The sequence below is a fragment of the Aethina tumida genome, chromosome 5 (genome assembly GCF_024364675.1).
Source record: "Aethina tumida isolate Nest 87 chromosome 5, icAetTumi1.1, whole genome shotgun sequence".
Taxonomy (NCBI): domain Eukaryota; kingdom Metazoa; phylum Arthropoda; class Insecta; order Coleoptera; family Nitidulidae; genus Aethina; species Aethina tumida.
Genome location: NC_065439.1, coordinates 18,261,504 through 18,283,623, shown reverse-complemented (window position 1 = coordinate 18,283,623; position 22,120 = coordinate 18,261,504). Strand labels below are relative to the sequence as shown.

The 22,120-nt window shown below is 26.9% G+C and overlaps 1 protein-coding gene across 1 annotated transcript in view; it reads right to left on the bottom strand.

Annotated features, from left to right (window-relative positions):
• Positions 1-22,120, bottom strand: part of LOC109600492 (octopamine receptor Oamb) — a 71,433-nt gene that overhangs the window by 7,617 nt on the left and 41,696 nt on the right. The window contains exon 3 of the mRNA XM_049967897.1: positions 9,129-9,365. Coding sequence (XP_049823854.1) covers positions 9,129-9,365 — 237 coding nt within the window. The remainder of the gene's footprint in view (positions 1-9,128; positions 9,366-22,120) is intronic.

Sequence of the window (22,120 nt, the reverse complement as noted above, 5' to 3'; positions counted from 1 at the left end):
ACCAACCGTACGGGACCAGATGATGTAGACAATAATACGGTGCCGCAACGATTCGGGACGACTGCAGCGAAAAATACGCACACTAAATTATTCAAGTGGTCGGGTAGCAATTAAGCGTCGTATAACCCGGTGCGGAACTTCGGCCCGGGCCCTTTTATTGCCCACGGACGATGCCGCGGTCCGCGGAGAATTATGACCGACGGGTAGTTTCTGCGGCACGATATTCGCGAGTTTTCATTCCGTATCTCTCCACACTAAGCATGCATATACACACTCATAAATTCGTAACGTTTAAATTAGTTTTTGGTGGCGTGGAATGCGCCACGGAAGAATATGTTGTGCCGTGCTTTCTTAATTTGTTGCATGTATGCGGAGATTTTGCTGAATTTATTAGGAATGTTACGAAATTAGGAAGTACACAAACCGTTTTAAATGTGGCGGATTTAATTGTGTTTTTTAAATAATTATAATTAGCATTTTGTAAAACTAGAAAATTGCATTTGTCCAATTAGTTCAAAAGTTGTGGAATTTGCAAAATAAAATTCCTCTACCTGTGATTCTGATTAACCAAATGATAAATAAACAGAGATAAATCACCCGTTTAGGGTCCTGTTTATCAACGTTGACAAGATATTTGTTATTGCGGATAAACATACCTAAAGTGTGACCGAAGATTTATTGTGTCTCTATTACACTGGCCAACAAAACGATTTTCATTTTTTGTTGCAGGAAAACAAAGATAGATTTAAAATGTTTTTAACGTGGAAGTTAGTCAAGTCTAGTATTTAAGAGACGGGCTAATTGAATTTATATATATTTTCCTTTCGGAGTCAGCTTAAAGCACTTTCCCGCTGTTTTCTTATTAATTTAACTTTCCATATATTCTTTAATGAAGTGAATACTTCTTTAGCCGCGTTGGACACTTTTTTGTAGGGGAAAATCTTAGAAGTGGAAACACCTTTAGCGGCGTTGGCATTTTTTGTTAGGGAAATATTATACGTTCGCGTCATTGACATGCTCACCACTGGCACATGCGCAGTGTGCTGTGTGTCTTACACACTTTCTGGATGGGTGAAATCTGGTGCGTTCGCGTTACCGACATGCTTATACCAGTATATATGTAGCTGTATAGCGTTGACGTATAGTGCTGTGTATATCTTATAAGTGAAATTGAATGAATTTAGTGAAAAAATTATTTAAATATGTCCAATGATCGAAAAGTCGGTACTTCAAAACATAAAATGACAATCGATGCCGCTTTTACATTATATTTAGATAAATTTGAATCAAACATTTTCATTTCTTACTTTAGTTACCATAAGCCTATTGTATCTTTTTTAGAACAAAATGAAATAATTGAAAGTACAAAATTCTAAATATTCTTGAAATTAACAATGACAATTATGCAAACAATTAAAATAATGTTAAATATCAAGTACATTGAAATTTAAGTAGATACTTAAATAAATAATATGATTGTATATTAATTGTTATTTCAATTGAATTGTATTTATATTTTGTCATGATAACAAACTGCATAAAATTGTTGCTCGGAGTGTCAATAGATGTAAAAACCAGATTCATGTTAATAAATTTAATTCAAACATTATGAAATTTTAAATTTTAATACTATAAGTTCACTTCTTTCGGCAGTCCCTATAACTATCAACATTAAATTTTCCTTTAGGCTTTATTTATAATCAGTAAAATAATCTCCCTTGTTATCAACAACCTTTTGCCATCTAGTATACAAATTTAGAATTCCTGACCGATAAAATATTCTGAGTAAAATATCTCGAATTAACATTTTGGACATCATCCGAATGTTCAAATTTTTTGCCATTAAGAAAATGTTGTAAAGATAAAGGTGAGTGTGATGGGTGAGGCAGTACCTCTCCAGTGTTGGTCTTGCACTGTTGTGTTGCAGATTGACGCATTGTCTGTTGAAAATCGTCGGATACTTTTCAACAAAAGATTGGTTCACCTGATCCAATTGTTTACAATAAAGTTTTGCATTCACAGTTTGTCTAGGTTTTAGCAGGCACAATATGCGTCTGGTCCTGAAGAGGTATTTCACGAAATCATTGATGAATTCTTCGTTATGGTGTGAGAAGTAATATATTATAATGGATGGACAGAATTGTGCAAATATCAAAGTATGATGAACCGTTCAAATCGACAAAGAAAATTATTTATATGTTGAAGGAGCAAAAATTCCAGTTCGTCAATATGTTTCCCCCAAGAATCCATATCGATTAACGCTTCACAAAAACAAAGAAAAAAATGAACGATGATAATAACATTGTGGTGAGAAAAACGAGTGCTTATTAAATCTAAGGACGAAAGAGTGCGGAGAACAAGAAGGAATTGGATATAATGGAGCGAACTATATGATAATCTCTGGAATTTCCCAGCGGAATACCCCTTTAAAATCCACCCAAAACCCGAACTTTGATTCCGCGGAACAAACAAAAAAACAGCGACCTAAAATTACACTGTTGCATTTTGCAAAAGTAATGAATCACAATCGCTTCACTTGCGATCGAGATCAGCGGTGCATTAATCCAAACCCCCTGGCTATTTTTACTGCGATTTATGGGGCCGTTTCGGCGCCTCTATTACATTGTTTTTTATATTTTTATTAATCACTCGATGAAGTGAAGAAGTGAAATTGCGGCGTTTTTCACAAATGGGCCGATGAAATTGTATAAACTGGAAAGAACTGATGATTTAAGTACAGGAAGTATAAGAATAGTGTTTTGTATGTCGGAACAGGTTTCAGCGCTTGAAAAATATTTTACGTTTACGGTTAAATGGAACAATAATGTGCAAGTCCTACTGGATTTTCTCGTAAAACTTTAAAAAGTCGTATTCTTTTGTGATCGCTTTAAAAATTTCTGGAACGGAAATTGTGGAAAAGAAACTTTATCATAATTAGGTAATAACAATATAGTTTTTTATTCGACATTCTAAAGACAACATAAACCGCAAATATTAAATCTTATTAAAAATATTTTAATATTGTTAGCTACACACTATTTTTATATTCGCACATTAAAATTAAATCAATATATTGAAATATTATTTGGAAGATAAATGGAACATATTTTATTATTTTAAATTTTTATATCTGGAAATAAAGATAAAATTTTATATATAATATTTGTGAATTATTAAATATTTTTATCATTAATAAAAATAATTATTATTAATATAATAATTAGAGAAGACAATAAATTAATATTAATAATAATTTATGTTATATAAGAGAAGACAATTTATTTATATTAACAATTTATATAATATATGTTTAAAAAAAAATATTTTTTTCAATAAAAAAAAAGTTCACGGAATGATTGAATTAATAAATGAATAATTAAATTTAATTAAAAAAAACAAGTTAAAATATTCAATGTATATTTATAATTTAATATTTAGTTTAAAATTAAAAAATATTACCAAATTTCTATATAAAGTATTAACAATGACAATAATTATAACATTTAAGTTCAAGGTTTCCTTAACTGTTATAATTATTTCACAGTTATTTTTATCTTTATCTTTAAAATATTCAATTTAAAATTTAAAAAAATAAAATATTTAATTTAATATTAAATAAAATTATAATATTTTGTTGTTTGATTTAAATTTATGATATTTGAAAATTTAAATTAATACTTTATATAGAAATTTGGTTAGAAATTATTGAATATGATTTAAATTATATTAAATTAATTAATAATAATATAAATATTATTTGAAAATTTGTAATAAAATAGTCGTAATATATACATTCTTTTTAAAAATTGTGATTTACTAAAGGTTCCATGAAATCATCAATTAATTAATTAATTGTATTAATTTATCTTTTCAATAAAATTGTTATGAAAAGAAAATTTATTTTATTAAAAGTAATTATTTATTTATTTTCTTATTTAATATACAAAAAACAAGAATAAAAAGAAAGTATGTAAATATTTTTAATTTTTAAATATTAAATTATTTTAAATACTAAATCACTTTAAAAAAGTATAATATTTTGAAAGCCTCAAAGTTAATAAAGTACTAAAAATTATCAAATAATTATTTGAAAAATATACAACTAAATAAATTAAATAATATTTCTCTTACTGATTTTATTATAATTAAAAGAGTATTTACTGACATTTAAACCGGGTTTATAAAAAAATTCAGTATAATTTCAATAAATTAATTTTTGCAGAAAAACGCTTTAAAGTAATTAGTCCAATTCCCGAAGAAATTACACCAACAATTAGAAAATTTTTAAGTTGAATTGCGCGAAGTTACACAAAGTACATTTCGCAGAAGGATAATACTTTAAAACCTTCAGGCTAAAATACGAACTCAAGAAAATAAACGAATCCAAGCCGAAATAGAGCCAGAAAAGATTTAATAGGGGTTTCAGCAACGTCCAATTCAGATTTAAAGTAGATTTTCCCCCGTGCAATTGTTCTAAGCCGTTACATTTCATATGCTCCGACAATGTAAATAAAATGTGAGAAAATGCCATACATTTTAGTTAAACCACTGCCATAACTCAACGACGCGGCGTATCCGAAGAAACGTGCGCATATATTATTTACTCTTATTATGTGAAGATGCCGGTGCAACGTATGTTCGGCGTAATAAAGTGAAATAGAAGGAAAAAAATACGAAAAATAAAGGTGGAATTGAACGGGTCGTATATCACTTCAAGGGTTGCGTTGCAAAAAGTAAATTGCCGCAACAGAGAACAACTTCTGCAAAACATTCCAACCGTGAGAGGTATTGTTCCACAGATAAATTAAGCACTTTAATTATGTTAAGTAATTTGTCTATTAATAAAATTTGTTGTTTGTTGTCGCGTTATATTTTCCCGCGTATGGAAAGAACTGATTAAGTTTGTTTAATTCCCTGAAACTTTCCGCAATGAATTATTTCCGTGTTTTAGCGCAGAACTTCGGCTCGTTTCAAATACCCGTCGGGTATAAAATAAAGTTTCATTACGGTCGGTTTGACGGCAACAATTATCTAAATAATAAAGGTGCGTGTATTGTACGCAAAATACGGCCTCATTGCACGATTAGGGGGTTTTGGACACCGCTCGTAACTGGATACTTATTGTGCCATCCCACATTAAATCGGGTAGAAATTTTACACACTTTGATAATAATTATTTATAAATATCTATGGCTATTATTGAATATGCCAGGGATACTTTAAATAAATGAACAAAAGTAATAAAATTACAAAACTTCAATTTCAATGGCATTATTAGAATTATTTTTAACTTTTTACATATCACATATAAATAAAATAAAAGTGTCTGTTTGTAATATTGAAATAACCGTTTTTTACTACACGCATATAAATACGGTACATACACCGAAATAACATTTGTTACAATTTTTGTCTCTCTGTCTGTTTGTTCCGGCTAGTCTCTGAAATGGCTGGACCGAAATTGACGGGATTTACAGCTGGTTAATCATAAAATTAATTTAAATTAAAAAAATTGTTCTTTTAATAAAATGATCAAGTCTTTTAGTTATTTCTTACGTTTTTAGTAATTTTTTGGGAATCCAGGAAGAATTAGAATTATTTATTTTTACTTTTTTAATGATTTTTCAGAAAATTAGTATCAGTAAAAAAAATCCATAAAGTTATTAAAGTGAAACTATGTAATTTAATCAGTGTGAATTTAATCGTATGAATTTTAATCCTTTAGATTTTAATGGTATGGAAATTGATCGTGTGGAATTTGATTGTATGGAAAATTATCGTATGGAAATTGATCCTATGGAAAATGATCGTATGGATTTTAATCGTAAGGAAAATGATCGTATGTAAAATGATTGTATGGAAAATGATCGTATGGATTTTGATCGTACGGATTTGCATCGTATGGAAAATGATCGTACGGATTTTGATCGTATGGAAAATGATCGTATGGAATTAGGTTAGGTTTTTATTTCTTACGTTTTTAATGAATTTTTGAGACTTTAGTAGTTTTTTACGTTTTTAGTAAATTTTTACGTTTTTCGTAACATCGTTAATAATAATAATAATAATAATAAATATTTTTAAAAAAACAGAATTTAAAAAATTTAAATATTTAACTTAAAAATTTTTAATTGTTAAATTTAAAAAAAGGAAGAAAATATTTAATTTAATTTAAAAAATAAATAAATGATTTAAATTAAAAAAAATATATATTTAATTTAAAATTAATATTTTTTTAATTAAATTAAATTAAATTACATTAATTTAAATAAAATATTTAACTCAAAATAAAAAATAAATATTTAAATTAAATTTATGATATTTAAAATACTAAACTTTCTTCCACAAATATTGTAGAAATTTTTTTAAAGTGATAATAATAACAATAAATTAATGCCATTTTAATAAATTATTCTGGGAGATTTTTTCTTCCATTAGATTCAAACTTTATTTTTTTAAATTATTTATTAAAAGCAATTTTTAAAAAATATTTGTGTTCAGACTTTTTTATTTTCAAATTTAATATAATGATATATTTTTTCCTAAAATGTTTTATATACTTTGAAAAGCTTATCAATATTAGAAAAAGTTTTTTACATCGATTTGTATGTATGTTTTAGGATAATATATAACAAATTTAAATATAATTGAATCGAAGGTTATGGAAATATGAGTAATACATATTATCAAACATTTTATCTGTGATGACTCTTTAACATTTTAAAACGAAAGGCAAAATTAATTATGAATGAATATAAATCGTGAATGAAAAATGTACTTGCAAATATGTGAATTTCACGTCACGTATTTTAAATTATAAACATAATAAAATAAAATAATTGTCACGTATTTTACAAAATTGCAGGCAATTTAATTTTGAAATTAATTTCATTAAATTGCTATTTTTAATATCAAATCGTTTTGTGCTATATTAAATAAAATACTCATAAATTAACAACAGTTTTAATGTAAAACATTACGCAATTATTATTTTTTAATTAATTCAAAGGAATTAGAATTTTTTTGCAATTATTAAGATTAAAGCAGAATAACTTTAAAGCAGGCCTTTGGTTAAAGTATACACTTAAGTTTGTTTAATATTCATTTTTGCTCTCAACTAAAACTTTCGGTATTGATCTTTGTTGTGGTTTCCTTTGAGTTATGCGGAAAGTTGAGAAGAAAATAACAGAGTGCATCGTATTTACGGCGATAAATGTCACATATAATCAGAAGCAACGGCCAAATTCTGGTTCCTAAACGGCAGCGTGCAAATTTCGCTCGATTAAATTAGCAGAAGTTTGCACCAACTTCGGCAATCGTACATAAGTAATATGTTTAAATTTGTTCCGAGTGCTTAAGCCATTGATATTTTATTATCGCACACAAAAAAAAAATCCATTTAGGACCTATTAAATAATACATAAATCTCTGGATTTTGCCCAGCCTTTTAAATAACTAATGAACAAGAGACACGAGTATGGAAATAACGCTTTAAATCAGCGGACATAATGGCACCGTTTTCGGTCGGGAATTTTTCCATGCGAAATTTCGGATTATCGCGACCCGATACTCGATATTGCCGTACGCGGGACCAGGTCGTCGATATTTTACAAAAACCTTTTTAGATATTCCCATCCATTTATCATTCCCACGCGTGATTTATACTCCTGACTATTGATACATCACAATTTCGGGGAGTGCACTAATTCTCCTTTTTCAAGATGTACAACGGTAAATGGATCAAAAAACAGATATTTAAGATTTAATTAAAACAACAACATGAACGACACGGTGAATAAATTAATTTGGAAGTTTCAGTTACAACCTTCATAAAATTCGTCGTTTGCATTTACAACCCCAGTGACAATATTCAATATTCGATAGCTAATAAATTAAATTTTGAACAGTGCATTGTTGAGTCGAGAATTGTGGGATGTGCGGCAAACAAAAATGCCTAATTGCATTTCAATAACAGCTTTTCAATGGCGAAGTGCGATATTCGGTTAAATAATGATGCAATTTTAGTTAATTTAACGCTTGCATTGTCTACGATCCTAATTAATACAATTTTCTGGGATTAATTATCAGTTGTTTATTTACTAATTCAACATTGTCTATTGGAAGTTTCATTGCAGTTCCAAATCAACACATATGCGAATTGTCATAATTATATTAGTGAACAAGGGAAATTTAATTTACATATTTGTATAAATACTAAATTATGTAAATCTCTCATAATATAATTAATTTACTAATTTCTAGGTTAATGAATATTTATGCTAAATAGAATACATACACAAATAATATTTATCTAAAAGCTCTTTGATATTATTGTTGTTTGCTAATTAATATAAACTATAAAGTCATTTGAGACATATTTTAAACTCTCTCTGACTTCTATTTGTCAGGAAGACCAACGATATTAAACAACGACACATTAAGAACTGTCAAAGACTCTTAACGAACCTTGGTCGACCATCGAGGAACATTTACAGCAGTTTGGAAAAATAAGTAGAGCAGGTGTTTGGGTCCCCTAAAATCTGTCCGAAGAGAACAATGCCAACCAAGATCCATCACATGCAAAGTATTGGTTCAACGGCTCCATACAGAACCAGTCATTGGAGACGAAGAATGAAGTACTGTGAAGCAGGGTTTAATTTCCAAAAAGACCCTTCTATGTGTTTGATAGTGTATTCACAGAAATATTCACTTTGAAGCTCTGAAACTTGGACAAACTGTTACCACGGACCTTTATTGTGAATAATTGAATCGAATGAACCAATCTTTAGATGAAAAGCATTCGATGATTATCAACAGAAAAGGCGTCATTCTGCAATACGACAATGTAATGAATTGATGAATACCCATCATACCCGATGTTACACTTTCGAATATCTATTTCCATTCCTACAACATTTTCTTAGTGGAAAAAAATATGAAAATTTGGATGGTGCCATCTCGAGATATTTTATTCAAAACCCAATTGATTTTTATCGGTCCGGGATTGAAAATTTGCTCACTAGATGACAAAAGATTATCTATCGACAACGAGGGTGACTATATAATTGATTAAAACTAAATTTATTCGTTTAATTTAATGTAAGAATGCGACATTACAATTTTCTTACCTTTGTATCCCGCCATCCGACCAGTGGTGGAAAACAGATGACGAAACTGAGCACCCACAGACCGGCGATGAGGAGCTTGGCCCGCTTGTGGGACATAATACTGGGATAAGTAATGGGACGCGTTACGGCAACGTAACGGTCGAGAGATATGGCGCACAGGTTGAGTATGGACGCGGTGCACATCCAGACGTCCAACGCCAACCACATCTGGCACCACACATCCCCGAATATCCACACCTGCAAACAAACAAAAAAAGAGATAAAGGGAACGTCACGTCGAATCTTAACAAATTTCGTACACGAAGATCCGAGAACCCACCACCAAGACAACTTAATCCTTGGAAACAATTCGCAGGAATTTCCTTTGTTATCCGACCTTACACGAACAAAGTTTGCATTCGAGCATTAAACTGGAAAAGAATCGAACGAGCCAGACCGTGTTTTACATGTACTTCAATAAAGATAAAGATAAGTTTGGTTATTGTGTTTCTAATTGGGGTTGGGCATTTTAAAAGGGTGGGCGACACAAAGCACTGTCGCTGTTATGAAATAACGAGGCAATAAAAATTATTGCAAGAAACGTTACCCTTTTTTTTTACTTCATATAAAGTCAATAAAACTAAGATAATTGTTCTACCTTTGACAAAAAAGACAAAATATTCTAAATTAAATATAATAATGAACATAGACAAGAAAAAAATTATTCGACAAAAAATGTATGAATTATTCAATAAAAATTTTCTGGTGTTATGAGTATATCAATTAACGTTAGTGTCCTTTGTTGTCTCTTTTGAATTTTAATGCTCTTTTTTAATACTGTTTTTATTCAAATTTAGAATGCTATTAACTTCGTATTTATCTGATCTGGTTATCTCGAGAGAATAGATACCCCTCATCCCTACGTAAGATGAGATTTCGGACTAATTTTTTAGGAAATAATTCCCGTTCACTTTTTGCCAGGAATACATTAAACTCCCATGTAAATTTACTGCCTTGGCCACCCAGATCTCCAGACCTTTCTCTAATTGAACACGTATATGATAGGGAGATGCTTAACAAATTTACAGTCTTAATGAACTAAGACTAAGCTTCAATTCGCATGGGATGAGATACCACAAGAGAATGTCGATAATCTCATTAGATCGATGCCACGACACATCAACGAGTGTCTTAATCAAAGAGGGGTCCGATTCATTATTACCTTCTGACACTTTATGCTTTAAAATTTTAGTTTAATTTTTTGTTCATTTATTATTTTGTAATCGGTTAATATTTTTCTAAAACATAAATTTGAATAAATCAATTATCTAGGTGTTACTTTTTTTGTAAATAGTATATTTTAAAATATATAATAAAAAATAAGTCCTTTTATTTATTTAAACTATTTAAATTAAATGTATATGAGAGAAGTACTCGTAATTTGACGCCAACATGTTACATATTTCTGCTTTAATTAGTGGTAAAACCATTATCAGACTTTTCCAACAATTCGTTATGACAATTTCAATTATACATCCATTTATTTAAATCAAATGGAAAGTTTATACTTTTATCAAAATGTATTCATAAATTACATAAAATATTGCCACGAATATAATTAAATATCGACATAAAAATTTCATTTATAAATTGGAAACAAGCCAAACATTGTTCTCGACGACAATAAATTTAATTTTGATGACAACTAATAAATGAAGGGAACAAATACGTTGCAGTATAATTGAGTACAGTGAGACACATCCCGGACGAAGTCATGCATATGTAAGAGTCGCCCAGAAATTGCAATATCTCAGCTGAAATTACAACATTACCATAAAATCATAGTGCCTCAGCTCCTGATCGAGTTAATTTCCTTACGTGCGTCGGATTATTTACATCGTTCCGTGCTGGAATCCGATATCAATCGGACCGATACCGTAATATTGGATTCATGAAATATTATTTATATCGGTGGCACATTTAACAATTCCCATCAATCATCGGACGGGTTAGGTTGGAAAATCGGCGAAGTGGTGGGCGAAAGTTAATTCACTCCGCGTCACGTACTCCAAATCTCAAATCCCTTTTTGTCGGATAGTTGATAAACTTATCCCACATAATAGAGCCGAAGTTTGCCGAATTCGAATCTAAACCTGCACGTGATTAAAACGGGACGATCGGGGGAGAATATTTTAACCGTGTCAACAAGGACCTACGCAAAACATCCTTTTGTGAGTTGCCATTAATTTATATTTCGAAACACCGACGCTACTTTCCCCATTATCGGTAACATTGCAACGCGGTGATTCGACGTCGTGTCCGGATTGATGAATGTTGTACGGACAACGGTTAATTAAAACAACGTTATTCGTGGTAATTATGTTATTTTTCAGACTTGTCCTTCCGCTTCCTCGGTTAGAAGGAAGGCAACAATAAAAAAACGAACTGGCTTTCGTGCCGCGATCATATCAATAAAAAATTATCCGCAACAAAAAATTCAATGAATGAGGCCAATAGCGATATTTTAGCTCGCCCGTCAAGGAGCCACATCGGCGTAAATAAATCAAGGATCGCACGCTAGGAACGTATGGATTTTGGACGAATGTTCAGACCAGAAAGGTTACGTTGTCAATTAAAAAGTATAATAATACATTATACATGTTGCAAAATTGTGTGATTGAGGATGTGTGCATTTAGCATGAATAAAATTGGAACGGATTAAGCTGAAATCGATGTACTGTTAATTCGAGGGTTTTGTTTTGCTCGACTCATTCATTACGAAATTTATAATTTAAAATGCCACTTGTGTTGCCTTTCGAATTATTTAATGAATGGTTATATTTAAATTAAATGTAAATTTACAGGTGATTAATTACAAAATATTTACTATTTTATATATAATTGAGTGTTGAGTTTAAGAATAACCATAATTTTAAAATTTAGAAATTTTAATATGTTACTAAAATTTTTAGTAATTTATATATAAAATTAATTAATTTAAAATAAAACTAATATTTGTGTTGTGTTTTAAGAATTCAAATTTCAAAAATTTCTATTAAAAAATATTTTATTTAAAAACAAAATTAATTGAATTTTTTTATTTTGTTCTTTATCTCAGTGTTGAAATATTATTTCTAAAATTTAAATTCAAAAGATACTATTGTTATTATCCAGTTACTGAAACTTTTATTTATTTTAATATTAATATTAATCTTAAATAAATAAAATCAAAAACTTTAAAGCTTTTTTGTTTATAATATCATGTTAAGGAAACTGATGTAATTTAAATTAATTTTTATTAATTTAAAATAAAACTAATATTTTAAAGGTAATTTTGCAAAATAAGAAATGGAATTTTATTTTCAAATCTCTATTGAAAAGTCACTTTCTGAAAGCCTTAATATTTTAAAGCTTATGTTTTGTTGTTCAGAATATTTTTGAAAATTTGTTTTCCTAATTCGTATATATATTTAACTTGAAAAATATTAAGGAATCTAAACAATACTGTAATGTACTGAATCTTTTACTTATTTTAAAAGAAAATTAATTAATATATAATTAATTAATCTTTTGTTTTGTAAATCTTAACATGTTATTTTTGGAATTCAATTTCAATTAAACAACTATTTACTAAATCTTTTATTTAATTAAATCTAAAATTAATTAACTTAAAATAAAGCTAACATTAAAAAGGTTTTGTTTTTTCCGCAGGAATAGGAATTAAATTAAAAAAAATTGTAATGTTAACGATTTTTTTTATTTTAAAATAAAATTAATTATTTTAATATAAAATTAATCAATTAATAAATTAAAAACGACATTCAACAAAATCAACTTGTTGTACAGCATAGTTCATATGTTTAAATGTGATTTTAAAATTAAAGTTTTTCAAATTTAAATAGAAAAATGTTACTGGAACTATTAACTAATTTTAAATAAGTTTTTATTTATTATTCAGCTGGGTAATGAAATATATTTTTTTTCATTCATTCTAAAATTTCTATTAAAAAATATTTTAAAAATCTTTTTCTGAACATTTTATTTATTTAAAAATAAAATTAATTAAATTTTTTATTTTGTTCTTCATCTCAGTGTCGAAATATTATTTCTAAAATTTAAATTCAAAAGATACTATTATTATTATCTAATTACTGAAACTTTTATTTATTTTAATATTAATATTAATCTTAAATAAATAAAATCAAAAATTTCTATTGAAAAATCATTTTCTGAAATTTTTATTTATTGAATTAAAATAAAATAAATATTTTGTTTTGTTGCTCAAAATATTTTTGAAAATTTTTTAATTTTGATTTTTTTCTAATTTATATTTTTAATATTTAACTTGAAAAATATTAAAAAATCTAAAAAATACTGTAATGTACTGAATTTTTTATTTATTTTAAAAGAAAATTAATTAATACATAATTAATAATAATTAAAATATTACTTTTATTTTAAATCTTTTGTTTTATAAAACTTAAAATGTTATTTTTGGAATTCAAAGTTACACAATTTCAGTTAAAAAAATATTAAACAATTCTTTAAATAAGTTTTTTATTTATTATTCAGCTGGGTAATGAAATATTATTTTCAAACTACAAATTTCTAACATTTCAAATGTAAAATTTTTAAAAATTATTGTCATGTTACTGAAAACTTATGTTTATTTTTAAAGTAAAATTAATTAAATAAAAGTAATATTTCAATACTTTTGTTTTGTGACACACTATTTTCCAAATACAAATTTCGAAAATTTCAATTAAAAAACTTTAAAAATATTTTTATTTAAAATTAATTAAACAAAAATAAAATTAACATTTTAAAACATTTATTTTGTTGCACTGCAACTACGAAATTTAAAACTTACGCGTACACCGTATCATATTTAATTTATTTAATGGTTGGTTAAATATATAAACAACACTGAAATTAAGTGAATTTAAATTTATGAATTTATTTTTACATGTACGTACGTAAATATTCAATTGACATTGCGAATTCCTATATATACATATATATTTATAACTAAAAGGTCCACGTAATAATATCAACAATCCTTTGAATATCAACAAGTCAAAAGGAATGTAGATATATGAAATGTATTGTACTTGAAACGAAAATAAGACAGATCCCTAAAACCTTTCACAAAAAATTCAGCAAAAATCTTCAGCAATCAAAATGACAGCATCAACCCTCGACTGCAAATACAAAGTTTTCCTTGTAAGGAGGTAATTTTGAAATACGCACGGGCCATTTTGGCGGAAGTGCCTCAAGGCCTTGTATAAATCCTTTAAATTTATACATACAATAATGACCTGTTAGGCCGAGCGCACAAACTTTTCTCATTATACTTCCACGTTTTAACTATAACGAATCCGTATTTACGGAGATCCGCTAAATCCTAATTAAGCCGAAACCCTAATCACGTGTTAATAACTCCACGGGGAATGTCTAATTAGATTTGGACGGTGCAATCGCAGTACGAAACTGGATAACACGCCAACCTTTTTCATACTTCTTTTTAATTATTAGTCCTAGTCAATTCTTCGGGGAGGAAGTGCAGGAGATAAATCTGCACCGGCGTTAACATCGGCATTGCGCTGAACACCGTGAATGGCACCTGTAAGATTTATGACGACATAAAATAGACTATTTTTGGTTTAGATTGCACCTATGCAATCATTGGTCGTATATATTTATTCCATTTTATGCACCCATAAATGTTGTTAAGCCGCATCGTAAAATCTACGAAATACATCATAGTCCCGCAGGTGAGCCACTTGACATGACAATAAAATCACAAATTTCCCCATTAAAACATCTAGCGAAATAGATCCGGGCACGGTGAATTATTAACCACTTGCAACTCGAAGTACGGGTGTATAACATCGAAAGGGTTATTTCAGTGTCCGGTCTATATATGGCAATGTACTCCGGCATTTAATCCGGTCAATCTGACGTCTAACAGGCAATTTTCATTCTTGACCGTTCGCTCTCTTCTATTTTCGTTCTACATGCATTTTATCATGGGGGAAATTCAGTAAAATATAAGTTTCTGCGAGATATTATCGTGAATTTTACTCCAATACGGCTCACACATTTGGCACGCAAAAACATTATTAGTCCATTACGGAGTTAAAAACGATGTGGTCGAGTGAGGAGGACTGACGCCGGAGTCACGAAAATCCTTGTTTACAACTGTTAAATATGGAGAGAATGTTACGAGTGCGGCGGGGCATTATTTATAAACGAGGTTCAATGCAACCGACATGTTTACAAATAACTCGACCCGATGTAATTACTACGTACGTTTTTGTAATGAGCTTCGGCAGAAAAACGGTGTATTAGATAATCTGTTTATCGAGATGGAAGGCGGCGATAAAAGCAATAAAAATGTACAAATAGTCTGGGAAAATGCAAACGGAAACCACGTGACAGATTTATCTGCACTTCACGATTAATATCCGAGATATTCATATCAGAAGGTGTCACGTGGATGGACAGAAGTATAAAATTTCGAGAATTTTTCTTTAACAAGGGTAAATTGAAAGGGGCGTTCGTCTGTTATTTGTGAAGACAAGTTGACACAATTTTTTGCTCACTCCGTCACAGTTTACTGTATAATTATCACTTCAGTTTTAACATTTTTTGTATTCAAATAAAATCAGGGACAATTTTATATATAATATATATAATCTTAGAGGATAGGTCTAAAATGTTCAATTTTGTAAATGTAAATATTCATATATATATTCGGGTTTATAGGTCGACGTTTGTTGGAATTAAATATTAAAAATTTGAATTAATTAATACAGTATTTTTATTATATTTAAAAAAATATTACTTCTCCTAATATTGTATACAATAATAATTTTGTCTTTAATTATTTTAAAGACACATAATTTTTGTTGGCGAGAATCTCAATAATATTTAATACAAATATTAAATTATGTATTAAAAAAAATACATTACAAAATATTTGTCATAAAAGTTATGTCATTAATTTATTATATTAAAAAAAAACATAAAATATTTTATAACTATAATAAAAATTAATTAAAATATTAGATATAAAAATTATTACTTTCATATTAATTTATTGTATTTTTTATTTTGTTTGTTAAAAATATCGAAATATTTAACAAACATAAAAAATTAACACAGCATTCTTTAAAATTTTCAATTGTATAACATTTTTAAATTATTTATTTAACAAATGCTTTATATTAATAAATTTTTTCTCAAATATTTTTTATATTTTCATTTTTTTTTCATGAAATTCTCGATAATATTTAATACAAATATTAAAGAATTAACATCTGAACTACTCTTCAATCAAAAAATATTTAATGTAAATATTCATATTTATATTGGGGTTTATAGGTCGACGTTTGTTGGAATTAAATATTAAAAATCTGAATTAATTATTACAATACTTTTAGTATATTTAAAAAAATTATTACAAAATATTTGTCCTAATATTGTAAAAACATAAAATATTTAATAAATATAATAAAAAATTAATCAAAATATTTGATATAAAAATTATTTGTTTGTCAAAAATATCGAAATATTTAACAAACATAAAAAAATTAATACAGCATTTTTTAAAATTTTCAATTGTAAAACATTTTTAAATTATTTATTTAACAAATACTTTATATTAATAAATTTTTCTCAAATATTTTTTATAAATTTTCATTTTTTGTTTTTCTTTTTTTGATAAAATTCTCGATAATATTTAATTCAAATATTAAAGAATTAACATCTGAAATAGTCTTCAATTAAAATATTAAATTATATATTAATATTGAATTAATTAAATATATATTATTATATTATTTACTACAAATATCAAAAAATAAATATTTGAACTATTTCAAAGTTTTAATAAATACCTATAATAATTAATTTGTTTTTTATTTTATTACTATTATTATTATTTTTTTTTTTTTGAACTTTAAATTTTTTTTAACTTAAATGCAATTATTAAAAGATTAACATGTATATCATTTCAAAATACTAATTATATGTTTTTAAGTTGTGGTTAAAGTTTCTTTTTATGATTGCCAAACCATTTATTTTTTGCCAAAAAGGACAAAGACAAATATATAATTTTCCATCAAAATACTAAAAGAAAAAGATTAAAAATATATAATTTTTGTAATATATGTGATTACATTATGTTTATTTAATTTATATTATGTTTTTAAAATCTAAATTTAATTATTTTAATATTTAATTGCGTTGAATAAGAAATCATTCCTCAAAAAGACTACATTTAGTTATATTCTCTGCTTAATAAATTCAAGATTCGATCAGCAAAAAAAGGCCACCGCCATCAATAATCTATTAAGCGTAATTCCAAGAGCATATCTTGCCATTTTATATTCCGATCGTATTATTCCCGAACGACGCCAATTTAGAATGAAACTGTTTTACTTATTCATCTATTTTTCAGCAATTCTTGCCACGGCAAACTTCCAGAAAATTTCACGGAGCGTCGCAATATATTTTTCCGTAATAAAATTCACGTCAATATTTCGTTTCTTCACCCGTTTAAAGCGACATTGTTGCGGTAATAGACTTGGTTGAAAAAAAATTACCCGTGTTCTCTTCATTGAAATATCGAGCCTGATCAAAATCGCACTATTTGACATCGACTGTCCCATAAAGTGTGCCCCCATCCCATATTCATCGATCCGCATTGGTCGGTGGTTCGTGCCTTTGAAGTGCTTTCAACCCTGTACCCACTCTTTCTCTTGCAAATGCTGCTGCTTTTTGTCGCATTATTATCCGAACGCACACACGCCGGTACGGACTGGTTAGAATTTAATGTAATTAAAGTCTGTCACACGATTCGTTGAGTATTAAATTAATTTTTATTGTCACGTTGCTAGATGGCAAAAACCAGTACAATACAAAAGCTATTAATATTTCTGGTTTTTGTAGCTTAATTAAAGATAAAAAGGGATCTTTACACGTGGGAGGTGTGCAAATATCGTTGAAAACCGAGATCCCGTCAAAGTCGAAAAGAATATCTTCAAAGAATAACGAGATCCTCTTTTTAATTATCCCCAGTAATTGAAAGTTTACATAGGAAAAAATTAGGAGGCTCCATTTCGGCACTTTAAATTAATTTTCTCGATTGTAATTAAAACCCCGCTAAATCGGAAACTTTTTATTTAAAACTCCGGCACAAACACAGTTATTGTTATTTAATCGAGTTCATAAAGAAGTTTTAATACGAATTTTTCTGACTCCCCCACTCATTTGTAACTTGTAATAGATTACACGGAATCGAATGTAATTTTCTTCAACCCAAACAATCCACGTCCCGAGACACATTCATCTCCATCAATAAAGTCTAGTTAGTCCCAGATGGTGCCTTTTTATTAAATAACTGATGCTCTAGGAAAACTGAAATTTTCCCATTTCAACCAAATAATAACACATCCGATAAACCCTTATAAGATCCTAAACTTCGGCAATTTTGTTGCACAGTGCACAATATCGCGACGTGAAACAGATAAAACGGTTGCAGTAAACTGCAGATATCCATATCATAAAGTGCAGGCACGTGCCCAAACCGTACTGTGGAATATGCAATTTAATAATTACACACGTGACTATGAAACTGTCTTAATTTAATTTCCATCTGTGTCCAATGGAAATTTGGATCCCGATGGTTTCGATTTACCAACTTTATCTCAGTTACGAAGTAAACAAAATACATTAAACGAACATGATGAAATTATAAAGAAATAAGTAAATAAATATAAAAGTTTTAAAAATAAATTAAATATAATCAGCACAGTTAAAATAAATTAGTTATAAAGAATAAAATTAATTATATTTTAAATTATAAAATTTTATTAGAGTTAAATGAAAAATAATTATATTATTAATTAAATAAAAAAATATTGGTAAATAAAAAACTAATTTTTTTTAAATACCTATTACAAAATTAAAATGAATTAATTAATTCTTAAAAAAATATATAATTAAATTCAACTAGATTAGGTAAAAAAGAAATTAAATAAATTTAAAAAATAATAATAATTAAAAATGTAAATTTTATATTTTTATGTTGTTAAAGTATCAATATTACGATACAAATATTAAAATTAAATTTAAATATATTAACATTTTGACTGAATTAATTAATAGACTGAAAAATGGCTTGAATAATTTAATTAAAAACAAATAAAAGAAAAGAATAAATAGTTTTTAAATTAGAGAGTTAAATGAAAAATAATTATGTTATCTTATTAATTAAATAAAAAAGAAATAGATAAATAAAAAAATAAGCAAAATTTTTTAAATATCTATTACAAAATTAAAATGAATTAATTTATTCTTAAAAAATATTTAAATTAAATTCAATTAGATTAGGTAAAAAAGAAATTAAATAAATTTTAAAAAATAATAATAATTAAAAATGTAAATTTTATATTTTTATGTTGTTAAATTATCAATATTACGATACAAATATTATAATTAAATTTAAATATATTAACATTTTACCTGAATTAATTAATAAACTGAAAAATAGCTTGAATAATTTAATTAACCATAAATAAACAAATAAAAGAAAAAATAGTTTTTAACTTAGAGAATTAAATGAAAAATAATTATATTATCTTATTAATTAAATAAAAAAGAAATAGGTAAATAAAAAACTAAGCAATTTTTTTTTAAATATCTATTAAAAAATTAAAATGAATTAATTAATTCTTAAAAAAATATTTAAATTAAATTCAATTAGATTAGGTAAAAAAGAAATTAAATAAGTTTTAAAGAAAATAATAAATAGAAAAAATGTAAATTTTATATTTTTATTTTAAATAAAAATGTAAGAAATTTAATAAATTGTTAAATTATTACTATTACGATAAAAATATAATTAAATTTAAATATATTAACATTTTAACTGAATTAATTACTAAACTGAAAAATGGCTTGAATAATTTAATTAAAAATAAATAAACAAATAAAAGGATAAAATAAATAGTTTTTAAATTAGAGTGTTAAATGAAAAATAATTATATTATCTTTTTAATTAAATAAAAAAGAAATAATAAAATAAAAAATTAAGCAATATTTTTTAAATGTCTATTACAAAATAAAAATGAATTAATTAATGCTTAAAAAAATATTTAAATTAAATTCAATTAGATTAGGTAAAAATGAAAGTAAATAAATTTAAAAAATAATAATAAATATGAGAGAATGTAAATTTTATATTTTTATGTCAAATAAAAATGTAAACTGGAAAATAACTTGAATAATTTAATAAATAAACAAATAAAAGAAAAAATAAATAGTTTTTAAATTACAGAGTTAAATGAAAAATAATTATATTATCTTATTATTAACTAGCAAAAATTTTAAAAATAATAATAAATAGGTAAAAGGTCAATTTTATAATTTTATGTTAAATAAAAATGTAAGAAATTAATAAATTGTTAAATTATCACTATTACGATGCAAATATTATAATTAAATTTAAGTATATTAACATTTTAACTGAATTAATTAATAAACTAAAAATATCTTGAATAATTTAATTAAAAATTTTGTTATAAGACCAAAATAAACAAATAAAAGGAAAAAAATAAATAGTTTTTAAATTAAATTAACTAGATTCAAAATAATTTAAGTAAATGCATACAATCAATTTTACATTATACATTATGTTAATGATAAAAATAACTCTTTTTGTTTATGACCATGACCGTATGATGATAAAAATAATTATGACCATGGACGTAACTACCACATAACTATAGTTATGACAACTACACAATAACGTCATGATCGAATTTTTGGTCCTATGGTCATAATTAGTTTTTTAAGCTTATTCATAATCTTATTTATCTTAGCCACTAATAATAATAATAATAATAAATAACAGAAGTTAATATAATAAAATATTTATATATTTTAATTTATACTAATCTAATCTATTAAAATTAAAATGAATATTACGTAATTAATTAAAACATCGCACTATAAATAAACGTAAAAAATACTTAAAATAATACCACTTTTATTTTAAGTATCTCCACAGATAGCGTACACAATATTAAGATATAAAACAGCAACATACATTTAAAAGCGCATGCAAATAAGAACACACTGAAACGTCGACAAACGGTTGTTTTAAGTTTTTGCGAGTGGGAAAATTTATTCATAGTTTTTCATCTGGGAAGCGATGCCGATATGCCGTTTTCGGTCTCGTCGGTGGGTTTTTAAAGGTAATAAGATTAACATAATATTTTGTCAGCTTTTTACAACCGCCTTACTCGTGAATAAAGAGTTTATTAGCCTAATCATGAATTCCAAATGGAATTTTGCATACCCGCTACCCGACCGAACTTCCATTCGCCCTTAATTTGTGCATTTCACTGCTCGAACGTAATTTATTGAAAATCGAAAAGTTTAGTTCTATTATCCTTTCGGATCTGTTTGGCAGTTTTGAATCGTCGGGGCCACGAGATCCACGAGTCGCCCATCATCACGGTGAATTAGCACGGGGAAAGCTCACATCCATTTCAAGTCAGGCCAATAAGATTTCCAGGGAGGAAATGTATGTTGAAAACAAATTGTTTATTAGACCGAGCATCTGTAATAAAGCCGGTGCCGTTAATTCGAGATTCACTCTGCATTCTAAACATCAGAAACGATTTTCACAAGAAAACTCTTCAACGTTTGTACGATTATAAAGTTCACATTCGCCCGACTGTGATATTTAATTAATTAGGCGAACCAATTTCACCATTTCATTATTTCATGATACATTTATCTGGTAAAATTATACGTACAATAGACGTACGTGCTTCAAACGTAGCGCCATTTCAAAAGTGCGCATTTCCACATAAGCCAGATTTGTGTAGTTTTTAATTAACTCGTAACACTCGAAATGTTGGGTTCGTTATGGTAGGTCGTTAAAATTTAATTTTTCGAAATTTAAAAAATCTGGAAACGTTTGAACGTGTACGTTTTTG